Here is a 27,753-nt window from a genome sequence, read left to right on the forward strand (position 1 = left end):
CCTTATTTAAGGCAGTGGGGCAGAGGAAGGAGAGAGGACTTTCAGAGTACCACAGAGACCCGGATTGATCCAGACCTTGCCTGCTGCCTGGCCCAGCTCCAGTCAGTAGATACACTTGGGGACTGAAGCAACAATGGGAAATCCCTATTTCCTAAATAAGCCTAGTTTGGAAAATTCATAAAAAAGAAATTACTTGACTTTGCTCATAACCAAGAACATCAATTTAAAGGAAAGAGAAGATAAGCAAGCCAGGTAGAAATAGACCAGCACCACAGTGTGGCTGGGTGGGGGTGTGTGCATGTACTGGCAGTCCCTTTGTGGTTAGGGTGACAGCCACCACATTCCCTGTAAGCAAGCAGCAGGCATGACCCTAGAAGCTTCCCGTCACAATATGGACTACAATCCAAGCATTCTGCTTGTCGCTGACACATTCAGGGTGATTTTCCTGTGGTTCAAGAGGGTCTCCCAGGTAGCTGATTTGCATTTCTGGGTGGAGCTGGGGGAAGGGCCGCCCTCCACACCCGCCTTGCTTCTTTCAGCTTGTGCCTACTCCCAGTGCTCTTGGCTTGTGGCCGCCTCCTGCCAGGCTGCCTCTGCCTTTGTGCAGGCTTCTCCTCCACCCTGTCATAGGATCCAGGGTCCACCTGGTCCCTGGCATGATCTCACCTTCAGATCCTTACCTTGTTCTCATCTGTCAGACACTTTTTTTAAAAAATAAGGTCACATTCACAGACGCTGGGACATGAGCTTCATGGGGTGGGGAGGGTTGTTCTTTTAAACCAACCATGCTGGGGGATTATTCTAGATGAGATGGAACTAAGACACACAACAACTAGATGCCAGGCCAGTGCTGTGGCGTAGAGGGTAAAGTTGCCACCTGCATCCCATATGGGGGCCAGTTCAAGTCCCGGCTGCTCCACTTCCAATCCAGCTCTCTGCTATGGCCTGAGAAAGCACTGGAGAATGTCGTGCCCCAAGTCCTTGGGCCCCTGCACCCACGTGGGAGACCCAAAAGAAGCTCCTGTCTCCTGGCTTCAGATCAGCACAGCTCCAGCCATTGTGGCCAATTGGGGAGTGAACCAGCAGGTGGAAGACCTCTTTCTCTGTCTCTCTCCTCTTCCTCTGTAACTCCGCCCTTCAAATATAAAAGAAATCTTAAAAAAACAAAACAAACAAACAAACAAAAAAAAACCTTAGATGCAATGTGCAAACCTACATTGGACCTGGATTTGGGAAAAAAAAAAAAAAGGGGCTACTGAGAATGCTGCATTTTGTGGGCTTTGGAACGATGATTCTGTCTTGGGTGTGAAGGCAGCAGTGCAGTTGGGCAGGGCCTGTCTGTCCTTAGAAGGTCCTGCTGGACACTCACAGCCTTTCTTGTGGGTGAGCAAAGGAGAAAGCAGACAGCAAATGTTAGCCACTGCCGGCTCTCAGTGGAGAGTGCGGAACTCCTTGTGTCAATCTTGCAAGGTTTCTGCGTGTTTGAGCATTTTCATAATGGAGAGTTGGCAAGGAGGAAAACGGAAGGTTGGTGGGGAAGATGAGCCTGGCGGCAGAGGACAGAAGGGGTGCAGGAGCCATGCAGAGGAGGCAGCCGGCTGCAGCGGTTCAGGCGAGGGGGCTGCTGCGGGGCAGTGGGCAGATCTGCGGGTTCTGAGAGCAGAGGTTGCAGGTGGCTGGGTGGGGGCGGGAGCAGGAGAGACCCCTGAAGGCCTGAGGAAGTGGGGAGACTCTTGCACCATTTCCCAAGGCGGGGAGCTCCCTTGTGGTGGGGAAATCCCAGAGCTCCCTTTTGGCTTGTGCTCACCGGGAGAAGGCAGAAGGCGGACAGGTGTGTGGGGAAACCGGCTGCATTTCTGGGAAAGCAGCACTGAGCCCATCCCAGCCAGTTCCTTACTAGGCCAGTACAGCCAAGGGCAGGGATCCAAGCTGCAGCATCTCAAGTGGCAGCCCCTCTACTGGCCTCTCAGCCTTCCATAAACTGCCCCCATGTCTTAGGGCTCCCTCAGTCTTCCTGCACCCTCTCCAGCTCCCCCGTGCCCAGCCACCTAGACCCCCAAGGCTAGCCCTCCAACCCCCAGCTGTCCTCCAAAGCCTGACAAGCCCTCAATTTGGGTGCTGGGGCCGGGAGACCTGCTCAACATAACAGGACCCACCATTACGACCCCTCCCGCCTTCCACACAGCGTGGCACAGGGATCCACTGATCAGTAGTGGGCTCAGAGCCTGGACGAGGGCCGACACTGTGGAGGCAGAGGCTGGCTCAGGAAAAGACTGCAGGCTCGGGGAGGCTCTGGCTGCTGGAGCCAGGCTGAGCCCACCCTGACCTGGGTGGGGAAAATCACTTCCCTGGCAAGGTCCTTCCAAAGAGGCGGATCCAGGGGACTCTGGGGCGGGAAGCTGGGGTCCTGCAGGGCACACCGCTGGTCCTGTACCTGCTGCCTGTTGGCTTCACTCATGGGGTGGCCCCAGGCAGCACAAAACACGAGGAACGGCGCCCTAGAAGCGGGCAAGGAGGCATCCCTGCAAGGCTGGGGTCCCTCCCCCACCTGTACCTCCCCCCCTCCCCGTAGCCTCGCTCACCCCCCTGGTTTTGAGGTTATCCAGAGGAGCAGGCATGGGCCTAAGCGACCCCCATATGGGTGCCTAGGTGCTAATGTACACCCTGGGAGGCAGTGGTGAGGACCCAAGTGATTAGCCTCCTACCACCCACATGGGAGACCCGGACTGTGACCTCGGCTCTGGGCTCAAGCCCTGGCCCAGCCCTGGCCATCTCTCCCCCGCCTCCCAGGGGAGGAGCCAGCCAGGTGGCCCCTCCTCACTACCTGGATCGCTCAGAACCTTGCTGCATCACCTACACTGCCCCTTGTCTACAAGGGCGGTGGGAGAGCCCCCTCCTGGTCTGAAGTGACTGGGGAGGGGCCGGAGGACTGGGCTTTTCAGGGCCTGCTGGGAGCAGGTGGTGCCCCCTCGTGGCCTGCTTTGCTTCTAGACCTCCTTGCACCACCCCAGGGCCGCGCTCCCGCGGTCGCCCATCAAAAAGGAAGCGTTTTTCTGGCTGTGCGGTTAGATTTCACCCGGATGACCTGAAAGCCTGGAAGGAAGGAGCAGATCTATTTGGTTGCCTGGCCAGGGGAGAGAAGCAAAGGCATGGACTCCACTCTCCCAAGCTGGTGTTTGCATTGGGAAGGGGGGTATACAAGTTTTAAAGGGTCTTTTTTTTTTTTTTTTTTTGACAGGCAGAGTTAGACAGTGAGAGAGAGACAGAGAGAAAGGTCTTCCACTTTCCGTTGGTTCACCCCCAAAGTGGCCGCTATGGCCAGCGCGTTGCGGCCGGCGCGGTGCACCGATCTGAAGCCAGGAGTCAGGTGCTTCCTTCTGGTCTCCCATGCAGGTGCAGGGCCCAAGGACCTGGGCCATCCTCCACTGCACTTTTTGATCATTAATTATTTTACTAAAATTTCTTTGAGCTGGGGTGGGCATGGTGGCACAGTCAGCTTAAGTCTCCACTTGGCACCCCCACACCCCCTATCAGAGTGCCTGGGTTCAAGTCCCAGTTGGTCCACTTCCAATCCAGCTCCCTGCTAATGTGCCTGGAAGGCAGCAGCAGATGGCTCAGGTATTTGAGTTCTTGCCACATAGAAGAGACCTGGGTGGAGTTCCTGGTCCTTGGTATCAGCGTGGCCCAGACCCAAATGTGACCATTTGGGGATTGAACCAGCAGAAGGAAGATCAATCTCCTCCCTCTCTCTCTGCATTTCAAATAAGTAAATGCATCTTTTTAAAACTGTCTATGGGGGCTGGTGCCTGTTGTGTAGTGGGTAAAGCCTCCATCTGCAGCACCTGCATCCCATATGGGCACTGGTTCAGGTCCCGGCTGCTCCTCTTCCAGTCCAGCTCTCTGCTGTGGCCTGGAAAAGAAGTAGAAGATGGCCCAAGTGCTTGGGCCCTGCATCCGCATGGGAGACCAGGAGGAAGCACCTGGCTCCTGGCTTCGGATCGGTGCAACGCGGCCATTTGGGGAGTGAACCAACGGAAGGAAGACCTTTCTCTCTGTCTCTCTCTCACTGTCTAACTCTGCCTGTCCAAAAAAAAAAAAAAAAATCCAACTCAAAATGTTCTTGACAAGCTGGGGATTTATAATCTCACATAACAGTCCAGAGGTACAGAAGTTATCAAGACTGGTTAATTCAGGGGCTCAACACCCTGTCAAGGGCCCAGGTTCATTTCATCTTTCTGCTCTGAGAGTATTAGCTTTTGTCCTCGTGTTTGCCACATTATGGTCACAAGATGATGGCAGGCGTCCACGGCAAGAATCATACATGGGGCTGGCACTGTGGCGTAGTGGGTAAAGCCACTGCCTGCAGTGCTGGCATCCCACATGGGCGCCAGTTCGAGTCCCGGCTGCTCCACTTCTGATCCAGCTCTCTGCTATGGCCTGAGAAAGCACTGGAGAATGTCGTGCCCCAAGTCCTTGGGCCCCTGTACCCACGTGGGGGACATGGAGGAAGCTTCTGGCTCCTGGCTTCGGATTGGCGCAGCTCTGGCCATTGCGGCCATCTGGGGAGTGAACCAGCAGATGGAAGACCTCTCTCTCTCTCTCTCTCTCTCTCTTTCTCTCTGTGTAACTCTGCCTTTCAAATAAATAAATAAATCTTTAAAAAAAAATCATGCACAAGCAAAACACGCACTCACACAGTTCAAAGGTTTCCAGGGAGAAAATTTTCCTGGCTTTTTAAAAATTATTTGTAAAATCTTTCTCCTTTCCTTTCTCCCCCCTACCTCTCCTTTCTTCCCTCTTCTTTCTTTCTTAAATTAAAAGGCAGAGAGACAGAGATCTTCTATTAACTGGTTCATTCCCCAAATGCCCACAATAGTTATGGCTGGACCAGAACAAAGCCAGGAGCCTGGAGCTCAATTCTGGTTTCCCATGTGGCAGTAGGAAATCCAGGATTTGGGCCATTATTTGCTGCCTCCCAGGGTGTGCACTAGCAGAAAGCTGGATCAAAAGTGAAGCCAGGACTCAAACTTCAGCATTCTGATATGGGATGCAGGTGACACAAGCAGTGTCTTTTTTTTTTTTTTTTAAGATTTTATTGAGAGGTAGAGTTACAGAGAGAAAGGTCCTCCTTCTGCTGGTTCACTCTCAAATGGCTGCAACAGCCGGAGCTTGCTGATTAGAAGCTAGGAACCAGGAGCTTCTGGGTCTCCCATGCAGGTGCAGAGGCCCAAGCTTTTGGGCCATCTTCCACTGCTTTTCCAGGCCATAGCAGGGAGCTGGATCAGAAGAGGAGCAGCCGGGACATTAACTGATTCCCATATGAGATGCCGATACTGCAGATGGAGGCTTAACCTACTACCGCAGTGCCAGTCCAAGCAATATCTTAACAGCTGTGCCAAACACCATCTCCCCTGACATTTCACTTTTTTTAAAAAAAGATCTATTGATTTTTTTAATATTTATTTTATTCATTTGAAAGACAGAGTTACAGAGAGAGGTAGATCCACAGAGAGAGGTATTCCATCCACTGGTTAACTCCCCAAATGACCACAACGGCCAGAGCTAAGCTGATCCGAAGTCAGGAGCCAGGAGCTTCCTCCAGGTCTCCCATGTAGGTACAGGTGCCCAAGGAATTGGGCCATCTTCCACTGCTTTTCCAGGCCACAGAGAGCTGGATCAGAAGAGGAGCAGCTGAGACTCGAACCGGTGCCCATATGGGATGCCGGCACTGCAGGCCAGGTCTTTAACCCACTGCACCACAGTGCTGGCTCCAAAATTGATTGATTTTAAAGGCAGAGCAAGAAAGAAAGGGAGACACAGATTTTCCATCTGCTGCTTCACTCTCCAAATGGCTGCAACAGCTGGGGCAGGGCCAGACCAAAGCCAGGATCCAGGAAAGGGTTTCTCACTTGGGTGGCAGGGACCCAAACACTTGGGTCATCTGTTACTTTTCCCAGGCCATTAGCAGGGAGCTGGACCCAAGGTAGAGCACCTGGGACATGAATCAGCACCCATGTGGAATGCTGGCGTCACAGGTGGTGGCTTTACCTACTATGTCACACCACCAGCCTCCCAATGTTTCTAAGAGCAAAAAAGTTCTTCCCAACCTGCATTAACCTCATGTCCATAAAGATGACATCACTTGCTGAGTCACCAAGAGAACAATGACCTTGATTAGCTTAGACAATGACGCCCCCTGGTGGTGGTGGAGAGGCCTTGCCTCGTTGGATGCTCATGGATGCCCAACACCTGGACAGCTGGGGGTCCTGTTGGCAGGTGGGTAAGACAGTGAGCTGGGAATGGCTTGAGGCCCGGCCGATGTCAGCAAAGGCATTTGCCAGTTATTTCCAGTCAAGACAATCTGTGGATGGGCAGGGCCTCCAGCCTCTCACCCCAGCGAAGGCAGCTCTGCCCAGGCCCGTTCACCCCTGGTGGCTGGCAGCCAGAATCCGGAGCCACCACAAGAGCTTGTACCTTCCTCGCCTGGTCCATTTGTTCCCGTCAAGCCCCCGCCTGGGCTGCAGGGGAGCCGACTTTGCATTTGCGCTCAAGGGCACAGAAGAAGACTGTCAACCACAAAGCGTTGACCTAGACCTTGGGGTCTGTTTGTTCTCGCTGCAGGCAGACTTCAGTTCACTCCCCTCCCACTCAGAAGTGGGAAATCACCACTACAAGGACAGATCCCTCCCCAGCCACTGGCCCTTTGCTCTCTCAATTCCCCAGCTTCCCTCTACTCTACTGGAATATTTTCTTTTCTCGGCAAAACTCTTTCCTTCACCTTCGTTCACCCCACACTGCTGTGGCTGCTCAGAGCCTGCCAGCACTTTGACACTTGCAGGAGGGAATTCATCTGCAGGATTCTCTGAGGTCACCGAGGGGTCTTGGGCTCCTGCCCGACTGTTTTTGATGGCTGGAGGCATCCCACAGTGGGCACCTGCTTGGGAAACACAGGCTCTGCAGAATTGGCCCCTCAGGTGGGGATGGGATTGGGCTGCGGGGGATGCTTCCCATGAGCTCCTTCTCATCTCTGGGGTCCTGGGTCCCTCACTGTTTGTGCCGTGGCAGCCCGCAGACCCCTCTGGCAGGCTGGCCTCTCCCACATTCACGTCCACCCCAGGCCCCCTGCCTCCCCCATCCTCGGGCTGCGGGAAGAAGCTGTTCCATCTGATAAGTAGCAGAAGCTGAGTTGCGCTCAAGGAGAGAGCTGGATCTCAGGTCACTGAAGCTGCACAGTTCTCACACACAGGACCTGCTCTCCTGTGAGACTCAGGGCACAGGGCAGCAGGGGGAAGACAGGCGGGGACCAGATACCCCCGGGGGTCATGGGGCTGCCGGCTCCAGCTCCAGCCACTAGTTGGAGCAAACCGTTTCTCCCTTAGCAGGACTTCTGTTCCTATCAAGCAGCTCAACCTCCCGCCCAAGTCTGCCACCCAGCTCCCTTCTGACCCGGAGCCCCGCTGCTCCCCGTGGGTGCCTGGGAGACAGTACCCAATAACCCAGTCCACTTCAAATAGTCCCTGTGACTTACACGGGGTCTCCCTACCTCCCCAGGTACATCAGCAGAAGGCTGGATTAGAACACAGCATCGAGGATGCTGGGGTAAGTGTCTCAGACAGCCACAGCCTCCCCCAACCTACCGCACATCCGCTTTAGTCCAGGCAGCCCTGCCCAGGGCATCTATCCCAGCCTGCCGACTCAGGATTTCAATCACCACTCAGCAGCTCGGCTCTAAACAAGCAGGTGAACCAGCCGGCACAACACGGGACACACTTGAGCCGGTGATTATCGGGTGGCGCCAGCTCAAACATCCCAACTGCTCCGCACGGGTCAAGTAATCATTGTGACACAGGAGCCAGCTTGACATTTAACATGCAAACATCACTTTTATTGACAGCCTCACAAGACACAGACAGACAACAGCAGCGTGTGCAGACAGGTTAATATTCCTCGCCCTCATCCTCTCCCTCGGCACTGTCTGCTCCAACCTCCTCGTAATCCTTCTCCAGGGCAGCCATGTCCTCACGAGCTTCAGAAAACTCTCCCTCCTCCATGCCCTCCCCCACGTACCAGTGAACAAAGGCACGCTTGGCATACATCAGGTCAAACTTGTGGTCCAGGCGAGCCCAGGCCTCGGCCACGGCTGTGGTGTTGCTCAGCATGCACACAGCTCGCTGCACCTTGGCCAGGTCTCCACCAGGCACCACTGTGGGAGGCTGGTAGTTAATGCCAACCTTGAAGCCAGTGGGGCACCAGTCCACAAACTGGATGCTGCGCTTGGTCTTGATGGTGGCGATGGCAGCATTGACATCTTTGGGAACCACATCGCCACGGTACAGCAGGCAGCAAGCCATGTATTTACCATGGCGAGGGTCACATTTCACCATCTGGTTGGCCGGCTCAAAGCAGGCATTGGTGATCTCTGCTACAGAAAGCTGCTCGTGGTAGGCTTTCTCAGCAGAGATGACGGGGGCGTATGTGGCCAGAGGGAAGTGGATGCGGGGGTAGGGCACCAGGTTGGTCTGGAATTCTGTCAGATCAACATTCAGGGCTCCATCAAACCGCAGGGAAGCCGTGATGGAGGACACGATCTGGCTAATAAGGCGGTTCAGGTTAGTGTAGGTGGGGCGCTCGATATCGAGGTTTCTACGACAGATGTCATAGATGGCCTCGTTGTCTACCATGAAGGCACAATCAGAGTGCTCCAGGGTGGTGTGGGTGGTGAGGATGGAGTTGTAGGGCTCCACCACAGCTGTGGAAACCTGGGGGGCTGGGTAGATGGAGAACTCCAGCTTGGACTTCTTGCCGTAATCGACAGAGAGGCGTTCCATCAGCAGGGAGGTGAACCCAGAACCAGTTCCCCCACCAAAGCTGTGGAAAACCAAGAAGCCCTGTAGGCCCGTGCACTGGTCAGCCTGCAAAGGAAAGAGTTTCCATTTTAGTATTGGGACCCCTGGTGAGAGCCGAGGGGGACTTCTGGGAGCCCCTGATCACAAGGATTGTGATTTAAAACTCTCCTGAACTACATTTGCTGAGAGCAGTCATAACCAGTGTCTCAGGGCTAAGTGACTCGGACAAAGTTCACAGCTCCCGGGAGTGTGGGAGGGGAGGGGCCTGCGGCTGCTAAATAAGCCATTTAAAAGTGAGCTCTCTTCACGCACCTGCTTATAGGCTGGGAGAACAGCCCAAGGGCAGGCCTGCGACTCCCAGCCTGGTACCTGGATCTTACACACACTTGGCAGCCTTTTCTTTCCAGGCTGGAATACGTCGGAACTGCCAAGTTCCTACGCCTTGGTGTTGGGTCTAGATCCGGTTCGGCCAGTCCCTCGCCGTGTGACTGGTGACCAAGCTCACTTCTCTACCTCCGTCCTCTCATAAAGTGAGAAAAGCAATCTGCTTGGGGTGCTGAGCATCCAGTGAGGGCTTGGAACAGCGTGTGGCACGGGCCTCGGACGCCTGCTCAAGCTGGTCAGGTGACTTCCGATCCCAAGTCTGAGACCTCAGGTGCTGGGGGCTGTTCTGAGTAGCCGGCTGCTCTGCTGGAAGAGCAGTTTGGATTCCCAGAAGAAATCCTCAGCTGACAACCATCACTCCTCAAGGGAGCTCATGTGGGTGGGACACCCTTCTTGGCTTGTCTCTAGACAGAGGGCAAGGTGCAGGGCAGACCCTGCCCTACACATCACATGCACTAGGACCCTGGGGACACCACACCAGCACCACGGACACAGGAAGCTGTCTGGGTAGTTAATGAACTTCACCCTGGACCCTTAAATAGCTTTTACTAGGTTTATTTGTCCCTAAAGGTAGGTCTCCAAATCTTTGTAGCTGCAGCTTGATGTCCAAGCAAAGCAACCATTACCCCATTTTGCTGGGAAGCTGCCACTAAGCACTTGTGAAAGGAGGAAGCCATGAACTTGCCCGGCTCCTGTTGTTTCTGGAACAGACCAGCTGTGACTGGGCCTGGGATGATGTGATTTTCCTAACAAGCTGCTCTGCCCAGGCTTCACACTTGACTTTGGTTAATTGCTTACAAGCTGCTCGCATACCTGAGATCTGAGTCATCTGACTGCCAGGCTCTTAATGACAGGGATCCTAGCGCCACCCTTATCAAGGTTCCACACAGGAATTAGGTCATACTGCCCGGAGCTCCAAGCAGTAAAGCCAGGAAGCTCCCGACTCCACCCTTGGCCTTGTGGGAAGGTTCCCGCGTTTCTCATCAGGGTTACACAGGCGTCCTGAGCTCTGACCTTCCCATGTTAACACAGGGCACCCAGCCCAGATTCTTTTAATGAGTTTGATCAATGAGTTACATGCAGGAGTCAGCCACCTACACACTCGGTGTAACCCAGATGTCCTAAGGAGCGTCTGTGCTGAATGGCCTTATGTGTCAGTGAAACTCAAAGCTGGGTGAGCACAGTGCCCAGACCTGCCTGGGGAGACGCAAAGAGTGGGTGGGGGGTTAGTGGTGGAGGAAAGCACCTCCTCAGGGCAGGGGGCTGAGAAGCCAGTCGATTTAGTGAGCTGCCCAAGTCTCCTTGAAATTTATAGTTTGGTCTCTGCAAGATAAAACTCTCACCCCACTTTACTGTGCTCACCAGCTTGCGAATTCGGTCCAGGACGAGGTCAATGATCTCCTTGCCAATGGTGTAGTGCCCACGGGCATAGTTATTGGCAGCATCTTCCTTGCCCGTGATGAGCTGCTCGGGGTGGAAGAGCTGGCGGTAGGTGCCGGTGCGAACTTCATCTGGAAGAGGGAAGCAGACCAGACACCTGTCATTGACAGCCTGCAGGGGCCCGGGGGGCCAGGGGCTCCCCACTCAACCTGTCCCAGCACCCGGGGCTCTCACTGAGGCTAGGGAGGCCAACTCACCAATGACCGTGGGCTCCAGGTCTACAAACACGGCCCTGGGCACGTGCTTGCCAGCGCCCGTCTCACTGAAGAAGGTGTTGAAGGAGTCGTCTCCTCCCCCAATTGTCTTGTCACTTGGCATCTGGCCATCGGGCTGGATGCCGTGTTCCAGGCAATAGAGCTCCCAGCAGGCATTGCCGATCTGGACACCAGCCTGGCCGACGTGGATGGAGATGCACTCACGCTGTGGGAGGGAGAAAGGAAAAAGAAAATGACACATCAGATGAGCCACCGGGGAATGATTCACGCCTAAATGACTAATTAACCTCTGAGACAGATCACCACCTTTCCAGAGGCTACTCCTGCCCAGGGACTATTTCACAAGCAGAAATCTAATTAAGAGAAACTGCTTTGGAAGACCGAAGCTATGTTAATGAACCACGAGGCAATGCCAGACCCTGGCTTTGTGGCCACAGTAAATATTCAAGGTTGGATTTCCACCATTTCAGGCTAACACAAACTGTTCTGTTACCAATAGATTCTCCCCCCAGCGCCTGGGAAATACGCCTGCTGATCCCTTAGGTTAATGCAAAACTCCCCCTGCAGCCGGCTCTGATTCATTTTGATTGTGTAAGGACTGAGGTCATCCCCAGTCCTCTTTAATCCTATTCTTTGGGAGACAAGAGCTTCTCCTTCTCTCCTTTAAAACCAGCTTAAACCAGCACACACAGCCATATGACTCAGGGAGAAAATGCCAGACAAGCAGCAGTGAGCTGCAGCTTAAAAACAGTGGTTAGAGGCAGCCTTTTAGCCCCCTAGGGAAGGGAGAGGCGTGTGTTAATGAAGGCTAGCAGCAAGTTAGCAGGCTTCACTGGTAATTTCAGACCTGAGCCACTTCCAAGCAAATGGGCATAGATTTCTGGCATTGTAAAGGCCATGCTTTCCAGAACAGTGGGGAAATACCTGTTTTTTCTTACTTCCTGCCGAACAGAGTCATATGCAACTGACCGAATCCCTTCCCACTTAGTAAAATAAGGCACCGACCAGGTAGACTAACGAGATAGAGCAGTCAGGGCCCCCCAGCCAAGGCTCGGGATTACCTGGGATCAGCCAGCCCAGCTACAGGGCTGTGGGAGAGCCGACTCGTTTGTTCTGAAGAGCCCAACACTATTTACCATTGCGTCACGTTTACCTGGACTGGACTTTGGAAATTCCACAGTCCTCCTGAAGTTGCAGACCCAAGGTCCCCTGGTTCTAACAGTGCTCCTACTGGGAGCCTCCTGCTCCTGACAGTCTAAGCTGCTTTCTGCAAGCGTGGTTTTTTTTTTTTTTTTTTAAACAGGCAGAGTGGACAGTGAGAGAGACAGAGAGAAAGGTCTTCCTTTGCCGTTGGTTCACCCTCCAATGGCCGCCGCGGTAGGCGCACTGCGGCCGGCACACCGCGCTGATCCGAAGGCAGGAGCCAGGTGCTTCTCCTGGTCTCCCATGCGGGTGCAGGGCCCAAGGACTTGGGCCATCCTCCACTGCACTCCCGGGCCATAGCAGAGAGCTGGCCTGGAAGAGGGGCAACCAGGACAGAATCCGGCACCCCGACCGGGACTAGAGCCTGGTGTGCCAGCGCCGCTAGGCGGAGGATTAGCCTGTTGAGCCGCGTAGCCGGCTATCTGCAAGCTGTCAGTGGCTCTCCACTGGCCACTTGTACACGAAGTGAGGCCCAGGTGACGTGATGGATGAGCCATTTCCATAACTACATTTGTCTAAACAGGTCCGCTGCCCGGTGAGCAGCCCCAGTGCTTTAAAAAGATTTGAAAGGCAGAGACACAGAGAGAAAAAGGAAGAGATCCCCATTCGCTGGTTCACTCCTCAAATGGCAGCTGGGGCTGGGCTAGGCTGAAGCCAGGAGCTTCTTCCGGGTCTCCCACATGAGTGCAGGGGCCCAAGCACTTGGGCCATCTCCTCTGCTTTCCCAGGCACATTAGCAGGGAGCCGGATAGGAAGTGTAGCAGCCGGGACTCGAATCGGTCCTTATATGGGATGCCGGCAGGGCAGGTGGAGGCTGAACCTTCTATGCCACAGCCCTCCTCCCCTCATCCCACCCCCAGTGCTTTTTTTTTTAAAAAAAAAAAAAAAAGTGAGAGGAAGGGAGATAAGGAGAAAGCTCTCCCACCTGCTGGTTCACTCCCCAAATGCCCGAAACAGCCTGGGTCTGCCATGTGGGTGACAGGTACTCAACCACTTGAGCCATCACCTGCTGCCTCCCAGTTCTGGGTTAGTAGGAAACTGGAACTCTTAATACCAGATGTCCAGAATGAGCGTCTGAACCCCGTCCAACGCCCCAGCCTCGCTTTCTGAGTCAGTTTTACGGGTAGCTTTTAGGGTTTCGATCCCAGGCAACTTGTTAAAGAGTGAGCCCTCGTTTTCCGATAGCCGTCGTCAGCCTTTGAAGAAAGCCACACACCTCAAGTACAATAGTGTAGCTTTCTTCAAAGACACTATTTTGAAACATTGGGCACAGGAATACTTGTTGCCCCACAGGGCCGACCGCCACCAGATATTGTCAGGGATACAACAGCTTCCATTGTCTCTGGGCCATCCACAGTCGATGCCAGTTTACTCTGCGGCTTCATGAGAAAACATTCTTTTCGTGGACTTTTTGTTTGTTTATTTTGTTTTTAAACCTGCCTAAAGCCTCAGCTATAAACAGCCGCTACATTAACAGGAGAAATGCAGGCTCCGACACGTGACAGCTAGTTCTTCCCTCCCGGGGAGCTTGCCGGCGGCCTCCAGGTGGACGGACGGGCGCGGAGCCGGGGCCGCCGACTCAGCAGCGAGTCCAAGGGCGCGGGGAGTGCGGGCCCCGTGCGGAGGCTGCGCGCGGGTCCCCCAGCCCCGGCGACGGGGAGTTCCAGTGGCTTCAAGTCCCCGGGGCCCCACGTGAGGGTTCCCTGCCCTCCCTCCCTCCACCTGGAGGGTCTCCGCTTCCCACCCCCGAGGGCAGGGCCCGGGCCGCGTGTTCCGGCCCGCACTGCCGTCTGCCCCGCCACCAAGAAGCCGGCATGGCCGGAGGCGCGACGTGCGCACAAGGCTACCGCCCGGAATCCCCACTCACCATGATGGGGCTTTGCAAGGAAGTGCGGTGCTGCAGGAGGCGAGGGGACGGCGACAAGGGCTCCCACTGACAGACCAGCAAAGAGTCCGGGGGAGAAGTACTGCGAGAGCGACCTGGCCGGGAGCGCCCTTTATAGCGCGCCCCCGGCCACGCGTCCGAGGGCGGCCCTGGGACCCCGCCCCGGGCGCGCGGAGTGGGCGGGGCGCACGTCGCGGATTGGTGCGTTCAAAAGTTCAAACCAAACTCTCGGGAGGGCTCCCTCCTCCCGGCAGGAAGGGCGGAGCCGTCGGAGGAGGAGGAGGAAGGGGAGGAGTAGGAGGAGGCTGGGTCGGGGTGGGCGCCAGGACGGCCGACGCCGCGGGGTATGGGCGCCCCAGGTGGGCCAGGTAAGCGTGCCAGGTGCGCCGGGCGGCCCCGCGGCCCCGACGTCTCGCGCAGTCTGGTTCCTCCTGGAAGGTCTGAGTTACCCTCGCAAGGAACCCAGAGCAAGCTCCCGGTTGTTGGTTTCTTTCTTTCTTTTTTTTTTTTTTTTTTGCTCGCCGTGCAAAGAGCTGGTTCTCCGTGCCGGAGGCCCTGTTAGCCATGGCTCCGGGTTCCACAGGTGAAGGTCACGGGGCGAGGGCGGGGCCTTGATTGGTAACTGCGATCGGGCTAACTCGCCACCGTCCCACGAAATACAGCCAGGGAGGAAGGAACCGGTGTTCGTTCCAAGCAGCTTTCCCTGGAAGGGGGGGACCGGGAGACACCGGGACAGTGGGCATCCGGGTGCCGTCAGGTTCGCTTTTTCTAAGGATTAGGCAGCGGGGACTTCGTTATCATGATGTTGGCATTCGCTCTCTCTCTCTTCTGATTTCTCAGGCCGAGTTTCGGTTGGTGACTAAGGGTTGTCCAAACAGAGCAGCACCATTTCTGATTTTTAGCCTGGGGTCCTTGGACCTAGTACTGGAGCCCGTGGCCGCCTCTGAGTTTGATTTGCCGCGCCTCCTACACTGCTCTGACCGTAGCTGCAAGGCGGGAGTGTATGTGTGTGATCTCTGAGACGCATGCTTTGCCTAGTTTCAGTTGTTTTTGATTCTGGGCAACCTCCTCATGCTATCTGAGCTCTCCAATTCCTTAACCTGGTCTGGGAGATAAGAGTCTACAGAAATACAGTCCCGCTGAAGAGGAATGACAGGGCTTTTTCGTTGAAGTGGGAAAAGCAAGAGGAAGGCAAAGGTGGGCTCTGGACAGGCAGCGGGCAGGCCTGAAGCTACTCCACCTTGGGCAGGGTATTGTGAAATTTAGATACTAGCATCTTCAGGATTACAGCCTTAATTAGTAGAGGCTTTCAACTTTCCCATCCATCTCGCAATTATTTTTGCTACAGTAACTAGGTGCCTGGGGGAATATACATGTGAGTGAAACTACTACAGATAAGGCCAGGGAGAGCTAGGGAACTCTGTCACCACACCCTCCCTTGGATGCTCCTAAAACTCCTCTGATGTCTGTCCCCATTGTAGCAAAGCTACTGCCCAGACACCCCATGGCTGAAAATATCCAATATGGCTGCCTGCCTTCTCCCTACCACCACCTACATAGCTAGTTATAATAGGGGCAGGCGTTGTAGTGTAGCAGGTAAAGCCGCCTGTGACACTGGCATCTCATATGGGCACTGGTGCCTGTCCCGGCTGCTCCAGTTCTGATCCAGCTCTGTAATAATGTCCTGGGGGAAAGTAGCTGAGAAGGCTCCTTCTACCCAAAAGAGAGACCCGGGTGAGGAAGCTCCTGGCTCGGGGCTTTGGCCTGGCCCAGCTCTGGCTGTTGCGGCCATCGGGGAGGGAACCAGTGGATGGAAGATCTCTCTCTCTCTCCTCCCTAACCTTCTAATAATTAAATAAATAAGAAAAGTATAGAGTGTTCTAGAAAAGCATAGAGCCGGGCAAAGTGGAAGCCAGACTAAGGCCACCCCACAGCTCCTCCCCAACACTACAGACTACAGCTGCCTTCTCAACAATAAACAGAACAAGATGGAAGCCATTGTAAGGAACACTTATCAAGGTGACAAGATCAGGTTTCCATAAAAACAAGCTAGAAAGCTCTCCACTAAGGCCACTCCCTCCCCCTTCACTGTAAATAATGTATAACCATCACCTTTGTTCACCTTTGTTCCTTAGAGATAATGAGTTAAGAACATACAAAATACCTCTAGACTTCGAGCCCTCAGTAGCTTGGACTCTTCTTCCTTTTTTTCTTAAAGATTTATTTATTTATTTTGAAAGGCAGCATTACAGAGGGAGAAGGGGAGAGACAGATATCTCGATCTGCTGGTTCACTCCCCAAATGTCCAAAAAGGTCGGGGCAGGGCCGATCCAAAGGCAGGAGCCAGGAGCTTCTTCCAGATCTCCCACATGGGTGCAGGGGCCCAAGGACTTGGGCCATCTTCTGCTGCTTTCCCAGGCCATAGCAGAGAGCTGGATCAGAAGTGGAGCAGCCGGGAACTCGAACTGGTGCCCAAAAGGGATGCCAGCACTGCAGGCTTTACTCACTAAGTCATAGTGCAGGCCCCAGCTTGGTCTCTTTCTACCAGCCTTTCCCAATAGTACTGTTCGGAGCTTCTCTTCTCCTTACTTAAATAAAATTTCAATTCTAACTCTCATGGTTGTATGTGGTCTTGTAAAGCGTTATGGACACCAGGACGGGAACGTGGGCTCATCTTGATGCTCCTCCCATAACAAGGCAGTACAACGAGGGGGCAGGTTAGCTCTACTTCATGAAGTCTGAACAAAGACCCGACGGTGGTGAGGGGTAAGGTAACCAGGAAGAGCAGTCCCACAGCAGCGAGCAGCTGGGGAAGAGTGACTCTTTAATGATTCTACCGGAAGGGCAGAGAGGCCCACTGGCTGTGCAAGATGAGCAGTAGGAAGCCGGCGCCGCGGCTCACTAGGCTAATCCTCCGCCTTGCGGCGCCGGCACACCGGGTTCTAGTCCCAGTTGGGGCACTGATCCTGTCCCGGTTGCCCCTCTTCCAGGCCAGCTCTCTGCTGTGGCCAGGGAGTGCAGTGGAGGATGGCCCAAGTCCTTGGGCCCTGCACCCCATGGGAGACCAGCAGAAGCACCTGGCTCCTGCCATCAGATCAGCGCGGTGCGCCAGCCACAGCATGCCTACCGTGACGGCCATTGGAGGGTGAACCAACGGCAAAGGAAGACCTTTCTCTCTGTCTCTCTCTCACTGTCCACTCTGCCTGTCAAAAAATTTAAAAAAAAAAAAAAAAAAAAAAAAAGATGAGCAGTAGGAGCTGAGGCCAGAGACCACACAGGAGTCACACCAAAAGCCACTGCTGCAGATGGCTGGCGCTGTGGCAAAGCAGGTAAAGCCACTGCCTGCAGTGCCTGCATCCCGTATGGGCGCCGGTTCGAGTCCCGGCTGCTCCTCTTCTGATCCAGCATCCCTGCTGATGGACTAGGAAAGCAGTAGAAGATGGCCCAAGTCCTTAGGCCCCTGCACCTGCATGGGAGACCTGGAAGAAGCTCCTGGCTTCGGATCGGCACAGCTTTGGCCGATGCAGCCATTTGGGGAGTGAACCTGCAGATGGAAGACCTCTCTCTCTCTCTCTCTCTGCCTCTCTGTAACTCCATAACTCTCTTGCCCTACCACCTATTTTAAGAGGCAGCCTCTGGGGACCACAAGATGGTTAAGTGCTTGATCCATGTGATGACCTCAGCTGTAATCCTGGTTTTTTGTTTTTTTTTTCTTTTCTGAATGAGAGGATACTTCATGGAAAATGGAACGGAAAGAATCCATGCATCATTTTTTTCCTAAGACACATTTCCATGAGCTTTTTAGAGATCCTTTGTCAGCCATGGATCTTAAGACTTTTTTGCACCAAAATAAACTCATCTTTCAATTCCGTTTTCCATGTGCTTTTTAAAATTCCCTTCACATTTCCTAGATGTGGGACCCTGGGAAGATGTCTCATTTCTCTAAATCCTTCCCTTATAAAGTAGGATAATATGTAATTCCAAAGTGATATGTTGTTATGAGGATTAAATGAGATACATAATACCCAGCTCCCCACACACAGTAATGCACTGAAAGACATCAAGAATAGATCTTACTGTTGGAGGTGGTGGTAGTGGACAAAATGAGAGATGGTAGATGCAGATCCCATATGGGTGCCGGTTTGTATCCCAGCTGCTCCACTTCCAATCCAGCTCTCTGCTATGACCTAGGAAAGCAGTGGAAGATGACCCAAGTCCTTGGGCCCCTGTACCCATGTGGGAGACCCAGAAGAAGCTTCTGGCTCCTGGCTTCAGATCAACGCAGTTCTAGCTGCTGTGGCCAAACTGGGGAGTGAACCAGCAGATAAAAGACCTCTCTTTCTCTGCCTCTCCTCTCTGTGTGTAACTCTGACTTTCAAATAAATAAATAAATCTTTGAAAACTACTGGTTTATGCTTTGGGATCCATATTTAAGTTTGCTGCCCTCTGCTGGAATATTTTTGGGGAAATTATGTAAACAGGACACAATCTAAAAATTACAGGCAGAAACCAATTGTACTTCCAGTTGAAAATTTCCAGAATTCATCAAAGACACCAAGTTGTTAACAGAAGACAGAAAGGCTAGGCACAATGGGCTGGGGGACTTTGGGTGGGATTTTCCTCCACTGTGCATCAGGACAGGACCAGTAGGGCCATCCCTAGGGCCTGCCCAGCCTTAATGCCATGTGAGGCTAACTCCAGGTTCTTGCTGTTTGCACAAAAGTGAACAAAGGTGAAAATGTGATTTCATTTCACCTTTGCTTCATTCAGCCAAGGTCTTCTAAGAGTCACCAGGACTGGCCCTGTGGCATAGCAGGTAAAGCCGCCACCTGCAGTGCTGGCATCCCATATAAGTGCTGGTTTGAGTCCTGGCTCCTCCACTTCTGATCCTGCTCTCTGCTGTGGCCTAGGATAGCAGTAGAAGATGGCCCAAGTCCTTGGGCCCCTGCACCTGTGTGGGAGATTCAGAAGAAGCTCCTGGCTCCTGGCTCCTGGCTTCAGATTGGCCAAACTCCAGCTGTTGGAGCCATTTTTGGAGAGTGAACCAGCAGATGGAAGATCACTCTCTCTGCCTCTGCCTCTCTGTAACTCTGCCTTTCAAATAAATAAATCTTAAAAAAAAAAAAAAAGTAATGACATAGGAATATTTGATTACTCCTATTGTTAGCCCCCTTTCTTTTAGGGGCAAGGGACCCCCAAATGGAGTCCTTCATCCCTTAGGTGTCATGAAGCCACCAATGAATGTAAAGCTGAGCACAAAGGCCAAAGGATGGAGAAGCCGGGGCTTCTGTTTAAACCACTGGGCCTGGGAGGAACTTCTGTCCACCCCACCCCACCCTTTTTTTTTTAGCTTTTCATTTTCTCTGAAAGGCAGAGGGGCAGAGACAGATCTTCAGTCAGCTGGTTCACTCTCCAAAAACCTGTAACAGCCAGGGCTGGGCCAGGCTGAGACCAGGAGCCTGGAACTCCAGCCCAGGACCCAAGTTCTTGAGCCATCACCTGCCAGGGTGCACAGCAAGAGGCTGGATCAGAAGCAGCAGCCAGGACTTGGAAGCAGGCATTGCAAGAATGTGGGCTTTCCTGCTGCGACTTACACATGGTGCCCAGTGATGGCCCCAACCATCCTACTCTCAAAGAGCAGCAAAGTTAGGGTGAGGGCATTGCCATTTATTACAAAATATTTTCTACTCTTGGTGGAATTTTCAAAAATGAAGTTTTTTTATTTATTTATTTGAGAAGTAGAGTTACGACAGAGGGAGAGACAGAGGTCTTCCTTCTGCTGGTTCACTCCCCAAATGCCACAACGGCCAGAGCTGCACTGATCCGAAGCCAGGAGCCAGGTGTTTCCTCCTCGTCTCCCATATGGGTGTAGGGGCCCAAGGACTTGGGCCATCTTCTGCTTTCCACAGCAGAGAGCTGGATTGGAAGAGGAGCAGCCGGGACTAGAACCAGCACCCATATGGGAGGCTGGTGCTGCAGGCGGAGGATTAACCTACTGTGCTATAGTGCCGGCCCCTGGGTTTTTTTTTTTTTTTTTTTTTTTTTTTTTTTTTTTTTTTTTTTTTTTTAGTTTACTGAGAGAACAATGTATGGCACAGTAGGTTAAGCTGATGCCTGCAATGCCAGCATCCCATATCAGAGTGCTGGTTCTTGTCCTGGCTTGCCCCATTCCTGACCTAGCTCCCTGCTAATGTGCCTGGGGAAGCTGTTAGTAAAATGGCGCAGTCTTATATGATGCCATCCTAGGCTTAGCTCCCCCCCACCCCCAATTGCTGGAAGCCAGGTGGCCACACAGCCCAACCACTGGTGGCAAGCTCCACCCCCATCCTAATGGGATTAGCTACTCCTGCTTCCCTGCTGGCCCTCAGGCAGTTTTAAAAGGACCTGTTCCTGAACACTGGCGTGCTCTCTCCCTTTCTGTCTCCTGATCTGGCTCTCTCTCTCTCTCTCTCTTTTTTTTTGACAGGCAGAGTGGATAGTGAGAGAGAGAGAGAGAGAGAAAGGTCTTCGTTTTTGCTGTTGGTTCATCCTCCAATGGCTGCTGCGGCCGGCTCATCACGCTGATCCGAAGGCAGGAGCCAGGTGCTTCTCCTGATCTCCCATGCGGGTGCAGGGCCCAAGCACTTGGGCCATCCTCCACTGCACTCCTGGGCCATAGCAGAGAGCTGGCCTGGAAGAGGGGCAACCGGGATAGAATCCGGTGCCCCAACTGGGACTAGAACCTGGTGTGCCTGCGCCGCAAGGCGGAGGATTAGCCTGTTAAGCCACGGCGCCGGCCCTTATCTCTCTCTTGATCTCTCTCAAGCAAGGACTGGGCCAGATCAAAGCCAGGGAACCAGGAGCTTCATCCAGGTCTCTCTCAAACAAGCCAGATGCCCACGCACCTGGACCATCATTTGCAGCTGTCCAGGTGCATTAGCAGGGAGCTGGATGGGAACTAGAGCAGCCAAGCAGTCAGTCCCAGCACTTACACGGGACGTGGGCACAACAGCAGCTGAATCCGATGTGCCACAGTGGCTGCCCTCCAAAGTGAGCTTCTAACAAAGGTACTCATGTTTACTACCAAATGGTGGAAAATAAAGTCTGAGATCTGAAATCATTTGCCCCCAAGCCCAAGAAGAACTCAGAATTAATGCCTAAAATGACGGTTGCCACTTTTTTGCTTCTAGGCCCTTCTTTGGGCCTGTTTGTAGTTCACAGGAAAAGATGCCAGAGACAATCCAGTGGTTGAATTTGCCATCTTAAGGCAAGGCTGCAACAACAACATAGAGAATGAGCCTGTCCTACCTGGAAGAGCTCCGAAGACTACCTCCAGGAAGGACTGTTGGCCGTGAAGGTCAACAACCCTCTTCACAGTCAGAGTTGTGCACCCGGGTAGGCGGATGATTTGCTTTTTTCCTCTGTTCATTCCCTGTAAGCACAGCACAGCACCATTATCTCTTGGGAGATACGTGATTTTTCTTTTCCTGGGAAGAATAAGCCTGAGCCCCTTCAACTTGGACTTCCTGCTCTTTATCCCACAGGTATTTGCAACCTTACTCAAACTGTCTTTACAAAGCCTTTCTAGTTCTTTCCCTCCCTGCTTTGAGCAGTGCTCAGGACTCCGCTTTCCTAGGGCCTTTGTCCGGGGACTGAAGACTGAGATTCCAGCTGCTTTCTCCCCGGAGGGGGCATGGGCTGGCTCCGCTCCCCGGAGAGTAGGACAACTAGAATCACTTCCTCAGCTGGCTAAGTGAAGCTTTGGGTGGGCTGCTGGCCCTGACTTTCCAATCTGGGTCCCTACAGCCAGGCTTTCTTATGCAAACTCTTCCTGTAATCCGACCCTGCCCCCATCCTTTTAGGATACACTGGTAAAACTCTTGCAGAGGGAGTTTTACATTTTTTTAAAGATGTATTTATTTCTTTATTTGGCTGGCGCGGTGGCTTAACAGGCTAATCCTCCCCCATGCGGCGCCGGCACACCAGGTTCTAGTCCCAGTTGGGGCGCTGGATTCTATCCCGGTTGCCCCTCTTCCAGGCCAGCTCTCTGCTACGGCCCGGGAAGGCAGTGAAGGATGGCCCTAGTCCTTGGGCCCTGCACCCACAAGGGAGACCAGGAGAAGCACCTGGCTCCTGGCTTCAGATCAGCGAGATGCACCGTCCGCAGCGGCCATTGGAGGGTGAACCAATGGCAAAAAGGAAGACCTTTCTCTCTGTCTCTCTCTCTCTCTCTCTCTCTCTCTCACTATCCACTCTGCCTGTCAAAAAAAAAAAAAAAAAAAAGATGTATTTATTTATTTATTTGAAAGGCAGAGGCAGAGAGGTAGAGAGGTCTTCCATCCGCTCTTTCACTCCCCAAATGGCCGCAAAGGTCGAAGCTGGGGCCATTGAAAACCAGGAGCCAGGAGCTTCTTCTGAGTCTCATATGAGGGTGCAGGGGCCCAAGGATTTGGGCCATCTTCTACTGCTTTCCCAGGCTGGAGCAGTAGCAGAGAGCTGGATCAGAATTGGAGCAAGCCAGGACTTAAGCCGGCAGCCATATGGGATGCTGGCACTGCAGGCAGTGGATCAGCGTGATGCGCCGGCCACAGCGGCCATTGGAGGGTGAACCAACAGCAAAAAGGAAGACCTTTCTCTCTGTCTCTCTCTCTCTCATTATCCACTCTGCCTGTCAAAAAATAAAAAATAAAGGATTATTATAAAAAAGATTTATTTATTTATTGAAAAGTCAGAGCTACAGGGGGTTGGGGGAGAGAGCCAGAGAGATCTTCCACCCATTGGTTCACAGCTTGAAAGGCTGCAACAGCCGGAGCTGAGCTTATCCGGAGCCAGGAGCCAGGAGCTTCTTCCAGGACTCCCACATGGGTGCAGGGGCCTAAGGACTTGAGCCATCTTCCACTGCTTTCCCAGGCCATAGCAGGGAGCTGGATCAGAAGTGGAGCAGCCGGGTGGGTGTAGTCCCTTCTTAAGCTGCCTGCTGGAGGCAGTGCAGAGCACCACATGGACCCTAATAAGGTGGCTCCTTGGTGAAGTTTACAATGCATTGTCTCACAGTTTGGAGTGTCCCGGGCTTTCCTGTGTTTATAATAAACATTCCACCAGCCTTTCGATTATCTATCTGCACCCAGTTTCATTGGGTTTGGGGGTTTTAGGCCTCAGTGATCTAATAGATTCTAACAAACCACAGCTTCTCAGGTGCATTAACAGGAAGCTCTATCAAGCTGAGTAGCGGGGCTGGCGCTGTGGCATAGTAGGCTAAGCTAAGCCTCTGTCTGCAGCACCAGCATCCCATATGGGCACCAGGTCAAATCCCGGCTGCTCCTCTTCTGATCCAGCTCCCTGCTGATGGCCTGGGAGAGCAGTGGAAGATGGCCCACATTCTTTCAGTCTGTCAGTGCCTGTCTCTCCCCTCTTGAAGTCACTTGGCTTCTCCCTAACCTGAGATTCTTTGGTGTCAATCCCCTACCATTGGTGTGCTGGAGCCTGCTGGAGGCAACTGTTTGATTTGTGGGAATTTTGTGGAATAGCCGCAGAGGATGTTGGTAGCCTGAAGTGAGCAATTAGGGGGATGTGTTTATACCCTGGAAATTGGTAGATGCTACACACAGGGGCTGCCCTCTCCCCACGCCCATGAGGGAGATCACAATACCCCTCCCCAAACATTTGACATATTTCTCTTTGGCCATTGAAAGTGCAGACCACTGCAGGCACTGAAGGGCTGTCCTTTAGAAATGTACACTTGAAGTAGGCAGGCATACAGGTTGGAGTTGATCAGACTTGTGAACTGGAAGACCACGCCCCTGTGTGACCTCATGCTCCTACCTGATGCCTTTGCCACGCCCTTGTGTGGCCTCATTCCCCTACCTGGCCGTACTGGGGTGCCTACCAGCCAATCAGGTTAATTGACCACTCCCCTTTGGAGTGGGTTAAAAGCCTGGGGCACAGTGTGCCCAGGCCTGCTCTTTTTCCCTGGTGTCTTGCTAGGAAGGGGCTTGCTGTAGCCCCACGTCTCCAGGGCGCATGGCCTTCGGGCCATGTGCTCTAGGCTTCCAGGCCTAGATGCTCTTCCACGTGGCTGGTTCCTGGTGCTCGGTATGAACCCCTAATTACTCCTCTCTCTTAAATAAAGCTCTTACTCTCCTATGCACCTTTCTTACTAAATAAAAGCTTAAAACGTACCATGCTGCCTCGTTTATTTGTGCCGGTATTTAGAATTCTTCTCTAAATATTAGGCAAGAACCTTCTTGGGCTTATTAATATCAGGGATTTAATAATAAGCCCGTGGTGAAATCGTATGGCACCCCAAATTCTGGTAGTACATGTGGCACCCTGGCTAGTATTTTTATGGAACTTTAAGGGGCCACATTTTAGTGTGAATTTTAGGGGGTCTTGTCCGATATCACACTCACCTATGTTGGTCAAGGGGACAGCAGATGCAAGCTGAGGCTTTGCTCTCTGATGTCTCTTTTCTGACTCTCTTTGCCACAGTAAGAAGAGACTGGAGGGCTGGATACCAGGTCCAAGCAGGTGGTACCACAAGTGGCTGCTACCTAGGAGACTCATCTACATAACAAGACAGTCTTCCCTACAAACACCCAGGACCTCAACACCTCCTGTCTACCCTGGAGCCCAGGTCTCTTCCCTTTGTCTAACTCCATACAAAGTCCACTCTCTTGGAATCCTACACTTTGTTTCAGGTTTTCATGCTTATGTACACTAATACTTTTTTTTTTTTTTTTGACAGGCAGAGTGGATAGTGAGAGAGAGAGAGAGAGAGAAAGGTCTTCCTTTTTGCCATTGGTTCACCCTCCAATGGCCGCTGCGGACGGCACATCTCGCTGATCTGAAGCCAGGAGCCAGGTGCTTCTCCTGGTCTCCCTTGCGGGTGCAGGGCCCAAGCACTTGGGCCATCCTCCACTGCCTTCCTGGGCCATAGCAGAGAGCTGGCCTGGAAGAGGGGCAACTGGGACAGAATCTGGTGCCCCAACTGGGACTAGAACCTGGTGTGCCTGCGCCGCAAGGCGGAGGATTAGCCTGTTAAGCCATGGCACCGGCCTAATACATTTGTTAAGAGAAAAACACTGGGGCCGGCTCCATGGTGCAGTGGGTTGAGCTGTCTCCTGCGGTGCTGGAATATCATATGGACACTGGCTGCTCCACTTCCAATCCAGCTCCCTGCTAATGGTCTGGGAAAGCAGTGGAAGATGGCCCAAGTGCTTGGGTCCCTGCACCCACATGGAGACCCAGAAGAAGCTCCTGGCTTCTGGCTTCGGATCGGTGCAGCTCTAGCCCTGGCTGTTGTGGCCATTTAGGGAGTGAACCAGTGAATGGAAGATCTCTCTGTGTCTCTTCCTCTCTCTCTGTTTCTCTGCCTTTGAAATCAAGAAATAAATCCTTTTAAAAATCCTTTAAAAATGTCCTAAATGTTTTTTAAATTTAATTTATTTTTATTTGAAAGGCAGAGAGACTGAGAGACAAATCTTCTATCTGCTAATTCAAACCCAAACAGCCCATATTAACTACAACTAAAGTGAAAACAGTTTCTCTTTCCACATTCTGCTTGACAAAAGCTAACTGCTGACTTTGTAACTATCAAAGCTATTTTCAACTCAACAGATACATAATGCTTGCTTAAGAGTTCCAGGTGGGGCTGGTGTTGTTACACAGTGGGTTAAGTCACTTTGGGGCACCTGCATTCCATACCCAAATGCCTGGTTCCAGTCCTGGGATCCTCTGCTTCCAATCCAGCTTCCAGCTAGTGCACACCCTGGGAGGCAGCAGATGATGGCTCAAGTCCGTGGGTATTTGCCAGCCCTGTGGGAGACCTGGATGGAGTTTCTGGCTCCTGGCTTAGGTCTGGCCCAACCCTGGCTATTGTGGGCATCTGGGGAGTGAATCATAGGATGAAAGATTCCTGCCCCTTTCCCATCTGCTTTTTTTTTTTTTTTTAAGATTTATTAATTTATTTGAAAGGCAGAATTACAGAGAGGAAGAGGCAGAAAGAGAGAGAGAGAGATTTTCCATTCACTGGTTCACTCTCCAAATGGCCACAATGGTCGAAACTGGGCCAGGCCAGAGCCAAGAGCCAGGAGGTTCATCCTGGTCACCCCTGGGGATACAGAGGCCCAAGCACTTGGACCACCTTCCACTGCTTTCCCAGGCGCATCAGCAGGGAACTGGATAGGAAATGGAGCAACAGGGACTTGAACCAGTGCCCATATGGGATGCCAGAGACGCAGGTGGTGGCTTAACCAGCTATGCCACAGCCACAACACTGGTCCCATCTGCCTTTCAAGTAAATAATAAATGCATAAAAACTCCAGAGACTAGCTGCAGGGAAATGGCTAGAATTGCCAGACGTCAGTTGAGAGAGGAATTTGAGGCCAAGTCCACTATCAAAGGAATTTACAACCAGCAACCATAAACAGTCAAGCTTTAGGTCAAGGAGACCTCACCTAACCGGTACAGAGGCAAGGATCAGAACCAAGCTTGGGACTCTGACAATCAAGGGAGCCCATTCTTCTCCCTGACCTCCCCCAGCTCCCCTGCTCCTTTAACAAGTTCTGCTAACTTGAGAACTGGAAGTGTTAGGAAACTGGCAGTTTTAGCCAGGTGGCTGCATGGCCCAGCTACCTGAGCCAGGCTCCACCCCCATCCTAATGGGATTCGCTGCTCCTGCTTCCCGGCCCGCACTCAGGCAAAGTTTTAAAAGGGCCTGTTCCAGAACATGTGCTCTCTTGGCTCTTCTCTCTTGGTTCCTCTCTTTAGCCTCTTCCTCTGGTCTCTTGGCTCTCTCTCTCTCGGCTCCTCTCATCTCATCTCATCTCTCTTCTCTCTCTTCTTTCCTTGCTAGCTCCTCTCCTCTCTGTTTCTCTCTTTTTCTCTTTTTCCTTCGCCGCCCCTTCACTCCGGTCTGTTGGGTGTTTCCCAATAAACCCTTTCCCTTACTCCGGTGTTCAGTGTGTTTTGCGACGGCTAACATTAATATATAACAGGGAGAAGCCCCGTTTGAGACTGAAATATTCACTTTCCCCCAACACTCCTGGGTTCTTGAATAAACCTGTCTCTGGTGAACTGGCCAGCCCCCAACCAGGAGCCTGGAACTCCACCTGGGTCTCCCACATGAGTGACAGGCACCCAGGTACTTGAGCCATCATTGCTGCCTCCCGGGGTGTGCACTTGCAGGACGCTGGACTCACCACAGGCACTCCTGTATGGGACGCAGGTGTAACAGCTGGGATGGCCTGGATTTAATTACTGGAGGGTGGAAAGGAAGAATGACTGGGGGAAGTGAATCAATTAACAAGCTATATTAATTTCAGCTGTAGGCTGAAAAGGACAAGTCTGTTACACATTCTTTAAGGAGAGTACTTCAAAGGATTCGTGAAGACAAAACTGAAAGTTTACTTTGGGGGACTGGCATTGTGTCATAGTGGGTAAAGAGCTGTCACCCGCAACACCAGCATAAGGGATCTGGTCCTGGCTGCTCCACTTCTGATCCAGCTTCCTGCTAATGGCCTGGGAAAAGCAGAGGAAGATGGTCCAAGTGTTTGGGCCTCTGCCACCTACATAGGAGACTCAGATGAAGTTTCCCGCTCCTGGCTTCAGCATGGCCTAGCCCTAACCATTGTGGCCATTGGGGGAGTGAACCAGCAAGGGGGAAGATTTCTTTCTCTCTCTCTCTCTCTCTCTCTCCCTCCCTTTCTCTCTGTAATCCTGCCTTTCAAATAAATACATATATTTTTAAGGAATAAAGAACATTTATTTTGGAGCCTGAATTGCAGCACAGTGGGGTAAGCTG

The 27,753-nt window shown here is 52.7% G+C and overlaps 1 protein-coding gene across 1 annotated transcript; it reads right to left on the reverse strand.

Moving 5' to 3' along the window:
* Positions 1-7,857: 7,857 nt before the first annotated feature.
* TUBA1C (tubulin alpha 1c) lies at positions 7,858-14,068 on the reverse strand. The gene is made up of 4 exons (XM_062203722.1): positions 13,956-14,068; positions 10,868-11,090; positions 10,593-10,741; positions 7,858-8,912 (listed from the first exon to the last, which is right to left on the reverse strand). Exons 1-4 carry the CDS (start codon positions 13,956-13,958, stop codon positions 7,938-7,940), a joined length of 1,350 nt encoding a protein of 449 aa, XP_062059706.1. The 5' UTR covers positions 13,959-14,068; the 3' UTR covers positions 7,858-7,937.
* Between the last annotated feature and the right edge of the window lie 13,685 nt (positions 14,069-27,753).

This window comes from Lepus europaeus, chromosome 10 (assembly GCF_033115175.1).
Source record: "Lepus europaeus isolate LE1 chromosome 10, mLepTim1.pri, whole genome shotgun sequence".
NCBI classification, from domain to species: domain Eukaryota; kingdom Metazoa; phylum Chordata; class Mammalia; order Lagomorpha; family Leporidae; genus Lepus; species Lepus europaeus.

What these genes read in the sequence shown, in the direction of transcription:
- TUBA1C (XM_062203722.1), bottom strand. An exon ending in CCTGGAGCCCACGGTCATTG is followed by an intron (nt 10,742 to 10,867) that starts GTGAGTTGGCCT and finishes TCCCTCTTCCAG; the next exon opens with ATGAAGTTCGCACCGGCACC. An exon ending in TGGACCGAATTCGCAAGCTG is followed by an intron (nt 8,913 to 10,592) that starts GTGAGCACAGTA and finishes TTTCCTTTGCAG; the next exon opens with GCTGACCAGTGCACGGGCCT.